General features: G+C 33.0%; 1 protein-coding gene across 3 annotated transcripts in view; it reads right to left on the bottom strand.

Moving 5' to 3' along the window:
• Positions 1–218: 218 nt before the first annotated feature.
• Positions 219–6,000, bottom strand: part of LOC123524958 (uridine-cytidine kinase-like 1) — a 352,168-nt gene continuing 346,386 nt past the window's right edge. For all 3 annotated transcript variants that reach the window (XM_053538308.1, XM_053538309.1, XM_053538310.1), the window contains exon 13: positions 219–4,649. In XM_053538308.1, coding sequence (XP_053394283.1) covers positions 4,591–4,649 — 59 coding nt within the window. In that variant the 3' untranslated portion in view covers positions 219–4,590. The remainder of the gene's footprint in view (positions 4,650–6,000) is intronic.

Here is a 6,000-nt window from a genome sequence, read left to right as displayed (position 1 = left end):
TATGCAATATTAGCATTTCATCATGTGTCTCAGTCACGTGACCATGGTTTCACTGCATTATGGTCAACCCCATATTTTTTTGGTATATTTCGATTGCCTAAAGACAGACCTTCAAGACGAGGGTAGTCTCGCAGAAAGTGAAAAGCTAGAAATCTTGACAAAAATATGTTATAAGTTGTTAATTTTATAAAGAAAGTAGTAGCGGAGGCATTTAATACCATCATACCAAAAGAACATGATAAAAAGTCACACACATTCTAATAAGAACCATTATTTACAAATACATAACCATGGAAACAAAGTACCACTGAGATAAATATAGGAATAACACAGGTAGTTTCCGAGTTGTGAAATAGCACCTACTGAAGTTATAAATAGAACATAATGAGATTCAAAGCACTCTGTGTATACTTGAATTGTACACTTATATTTCATCAGAAACTACATACAGTATTATCTTGTTTCTGGGAGTTAAATCACAGGACACAGTACTGGTCAATACTGCCACCTTCTACCTTTTTTTGATCATGGAGAATGTTCCAGGTGCCCTTTTAATGCATTACTACTGGCACATTAAGGTGCCTAGGAAGATCTACCTTAAATTCCCCAAGCTAGCTAAATGGTTTCTTCACATAATGGCAGTTGCAAAGTTTCTATCCTGATGTGAGAGACACGCGATTCTAAATCAACGACATTTATCACTCGTCAGTGGAGGCCTCCTATGCATTACATTAATTTTTTTTTTCACAATAGCAGCAGTCTGGTTACGTAACCATGGTATTAGTAGGGTATTTACACAAATAATGTCATTTTGTGTATATCATATTTCTGCTATTACATGAATAGTAAAGCGAGCAAGAATCTATCACTGGTTTAAGTTGCAAATGGGATGTATATGACTCTTTAGTAACTGTTTTTCTCTTAACTCCGCCCTTAAAAATTTATTATAATCAAATAAAAAGTTGTCTAATTACAACTAGGAATGAACAGGAATGTATCATAAATGTACATGTTTGTATTGTTTTTTAATGTCATGAGAACTCTTATACATGTGGGTGAAACAGCCATTAAATACAAATGATTGGAACAGCCACCGACTAGAATAAGTGAAGAACTGGCATATATACATGGATGGACATGCATGTAAACACTACAGTGTTATAAGGGCTGGTGTAAAAAATGACCATGGAAATATTAACAGAATGTTTAAGAAGGGAAGAAAAAATGCTTACAATATAACATTTCAATAGCAAGTAAATAGAAGCAAAAAGATCAACATTTTCATTTTGTCTATAGATAGGTAATTAACTGACAGCCAGTTTAAATGGTATAGGTAATTATAAGCAAGTGCTAAAATTACATAGTGTAGCAAAAGAATGTTTCCCAAGGTAAGTTAAATAAGTAACAATTCCATATAAATTATTTCAAGGTTTCCCATGTTGTAAATATACATGGAGTTAAACTTCAAACATTCACTTTACAAGGTCTTAATCACCATGCAGCATTTCTTCACACTGCAGAAAGAGAAATGTTATGCATCTTGTTATCCTCTATGATTATCTAAAACGGCGCTGTGCAAAAACCGACGTAAGGGCTTTGAAACCAGCAGGGATCTAGATTTGTGCACTTCCATACTGTTTGTTTATCCCCACATCCATACTATTTGTTTATTGTTTGTTTATCCCCACATCCATACTGTGTGTTTATTAATTTCAGCATTTGTATGCAACTTTTAAGTGAAAAGTACAGATTATGATCAGACTGCATAAATCCGGATCCATACTGGTCGCAAAGCCCTGACATTGGTTTTCATAAAATTTTACACTTACCTACAAAAAAAGAGATTATTACTACAAAAAAGAGATTATTACTACAAAAAAGAGATGATTACTACAAAATAAGAAGAGATTATCGAGATTATTACTATAAAAAAGAGATTATTACTCTCCTCACATCTCCAACAATTCTTTATTACATTTCTTTAAAAGAAACTAGTATGTACATTTATTTTAAGCCTGAATTATGACCACTACACAAAACTCTACCAAAAATGAGTTTAAACAATCTCAACATTCCTTCATATTCTTAAGCAGTATCCAGTAAAACTGATCTTCACTGATTGAAAGAGAAAACATTCTTAACCCTTACCCTGCTATATTTCTAAATGAACTTATACATCTTTCAATTTGGACTGTACCATTAACTGTTAAAAATGGTGCTTACCAAAAAGATACTGACTAAATGGCGAACAGTGCAGGTCATAATCAGACTGAACGGATGTGCAGGCCGATCATGATCTGCACTGGCCGCAATGGCAGAATCAATCGAGTTCAGCATGATAAGGGTTAAAAACAAACTCATAAAATACATAGCAGATAATGCTTACTTTAACAAGCTCTGCTTTTAAAACAAACTTTGTAAATGTGATAAAGGTGACATTATAAATATGATAAAGGTGAAATACTTCTATATAAAATGTTCATTCCGAACTAAGACTTGTTAAATATCAAGCTATCAAAAATTATGTTGTACAAAAATATGGCATTGCTTTGCTTCACATACACAAATGTACTATATAAGTGTGAGTAAAGTAATACTTGTTGCCCTTTATTAAAACAACTCTAAAACTTCTAGATCTTTCATATTTCATATGTAGTAAACATTTTCATACATAAATGAATACTGAACACAAATTTCAGCAAAATCCCATCAAAATGGACCATTGTAAAATGGTGACATATGGGTATTTTTTCTTTCGATGAATGTCAACGTACACACGTGGACCAATAGACAATGATTAAATACAGGACTCGGCAATATAAGAATCAACATTTCAAACAACAAAAATTATTCACAGCATGAGCAATAAGTACAATATACAAACCTACGGATAATGATAATCATGATTATCAAGATATTTTTGGCATGTTATATTATTCAGTATGAACCAAATTAAATATTATACAGCAGACATAATTAGTACACCAGTACCTAACACCTGTCCACTATACATTCACAGTTCAAGGAAACACAAGTTCATGTGTATTCCAAGTACATTACAGTTCTCATACACGTGTACACATTCAGCTTATTATAACACAGTTCTCATACACGTGTACACATTGAGGTGAAGATCTATTTTTCAATAAATTTGAAAAAGAAACACGACTTTCCAGTTACATACGAGATCTATTGGCATAAAATGAAAATGAGATTTCAGTCCATACAAATCAAAACGGCAGCATTTTATAATCACAGGATAGGGATAATGATCCCAGTTAGAACACATTAGTAGCAACATGATGTTGCCCCTGGCAACAACCACAGTTGTTTGTTAGGATGATTACGACGATGATGGTGGTCATGTTACAAGACTGCAGACACTCACTGTGACATCTGCATTAAGGAACTGATGATGCTGATGATAATGAAAATGGCAGTCCTGTCATAAGACTACAGACGTGGACTCTGATACACTCAACACTACGAAACTGACAGTGATGGTGAGTGATGATGATAACAATTAGCCACTAAAACTGAGCCAAAAATGCAAAGCTTGAAACCATTTTGAGGCTTATAAATCATCATCATCATCATCATCATCATGACTGTAATGTGACAAACTGAGGACAATGTTGATGCACTGAACAACTTTAAAAATGCAACACTTGCATAGCTCTGCGTCACTTCTCGTTTTGACAAAGGTTTAAAAAAAAAACAAAAAAAAAACTTTACAGGACTTTCAGTTATTTTATAACTCATATTTGACAAATAAAATGTAATGATAAAATGCCTAAGCTTCACAAAACACACACTACAAAAAAGTCATAAAATGACCCAAGATGTATCAAAATCAGGATTTTCTCCCGATATGCTGATCAAATCAGCAAAAAGTATTTATCCTCAAAATGACTTTGTGTATTCTTCAACACCTACTGAACATTTTTAAGATCAAAACAGTCTATACTTGTGCTTATTAACAATGAGTTTCAGGTGTAAACAAAAGTTTATTCTGCTATCAGTTTTAAAACCTGCCTAAAATTATAAAAACTTTGAAATATCTTACCAGAGTAACTTGTTGCTTCATGTTAAACTTTGGAAGATATATTCAAAGTACTGTAAAATCACTCCCTATGCATATACAAATGAAAAAGTCAACAATCTTTCTAACAAAAATATGATTTTTAAGAACGAGTCAGTCAACAGAGAAGACATTTTCATTTTACTGACCATATTGCACCAAATGTACGGCAGATTGGAAATCATGATATATGCTCCGAATTACTTTCATGCATGAGTGATTTCAAAATTAAACGCTAGTAATCATATGTAATAGGTTTATGTTTATTTTGTTATCAAAAGTATTACCTGAAATAGACAATAATTTTAGCAGGTCTTACATTTTTAAAATGATTGAGTGCATGTTTCATCAGAAAACTGATGATGATGATGAGTCCAGTAAGATAGTACTGATGATGATGATATGTTTCATCAAGATTCTGATGATGGGAGCAATGTGACAAGACTGATGATAATGATAATGAAGATATGTTTCATGATGATAATGATGATGATAATGATGATGTTTCATCAGGACACTTCCTCTCTGTCGTAATAGTCTGTTCCGAAGTATCTGTCACCAAAATTACCTGAAAATATAGGAAACATACATTTACTAAAAGGGATGGCAACAAATACTAATTTTAGTATTTGAATATTCTGTCAGTCTTCCTAATGGATATTCTGTCAAATAAAATCTATTTTTTTTTACCCAAACAGTAAAAAAATCAATTATTTCTTTGGTCCATATCAAAATCAACTGCATTCCCCAAAGATTCTCATTTTTTCTTCATCAAAAGAAGATTAGACACTGAGAAAATTAGACTGAAAATGCACATATTACATGTGAACTAACTTTCGGTACATGATTGGGATCAATAAGATTAGTTTGTCATGTAATGACCTTAATTACATTCAATTTATTCATTTATTTGTCTTCATGTACACATAATAGCTTAAATGATCATCTTGAAGATTCCCTTGTATTTTGGCATTCTTCTGATTTTTAATGAATAATATTTAGCTTAAAAAGGCATTGCAATTTTCAGCATGATTAACTCTTAGCCTGCTGGCAGCAAGTGATTCTGCCTTTGCGGCAAGTGCAGTCTGATCATGGTCTGCACTGTTCGCTATTCAGTCAGTAAATTTTCAGTGAACACCCCTTCGAATAATAAATGATATTGCCCAAACTGAACTAGAGCTATCAAGGTAATGAATATACACCCCCTCCCCCACTCCCCTGCATTGTACATTGCAATTTGACGCACACAAGATTGCATAATTATGTGGACTGTATGTATATAGACTTTATGTAAATATATAGACTTTATGTATATAGTATAGTAACAAAAACTAAGTCATATATAGTCAGAATATTTTTCTGCAAGAACCTAACATCCACCATGCACAAGTAAGGTTGGTACTGATCACTTGTGTGAAGTTTCATTAAATTGTGTGCAATGGTTCCGGAGATTAGGCACACACAAGATTGCATATGCAGACTTTATGTATATAGCATAGTAACAAAACACAAAGTCCCATAACTCTGCAGAATATTTATCTAAAACAACGTAACATGCACAACTAGGGTTGGTACTGATCACTTGTGTGAAGTTTCAGCCCTTTTTATGAGAATTTGGGGAAAGGTACAGGGACCCTTTGAGGGGGAAAATTTACATCGCGAAACCCTTGGTTTGGGGAAAATGAAATGTGACAATGAAGAATATTAGCAACTTAATTTCATGAATTATCAATAGAAACCAAAGTAAGCACTGTTAGTTTAACAATTTATTTTACTCAAGTCAACAATTTTAAAGAGCAATGTCTCTTCGCTTGAGTTTAAAAATGTCTATAATGGCATCAATGTCGGTGTTCACAAGGTCCTTGTTCCAGCAGCAGATGCCGGTCGAAGAATCGACATGAACAAGATTAGTGTTGATT

The sequence above is a fragment of the Mercenaria mercenaria genome, chromosome 3 (assembly GCF_021730395.1).
Source record: "Mercenaria mercenaria strain notata chromosome 3, MADL_Memer_1, whole genome shotgun sequence".
Taxonomy (NCBI): Eukaryota; Metazoa; Mollusca; class Bivalvia; order Venerida; family Veneridae; genus Mercenaria; species Mercenaria mercenaria.
Note: the sequence above shows the minus strand (reverse complement) of the source record. Positions and strands in the feature narration are given on the sequence as shown.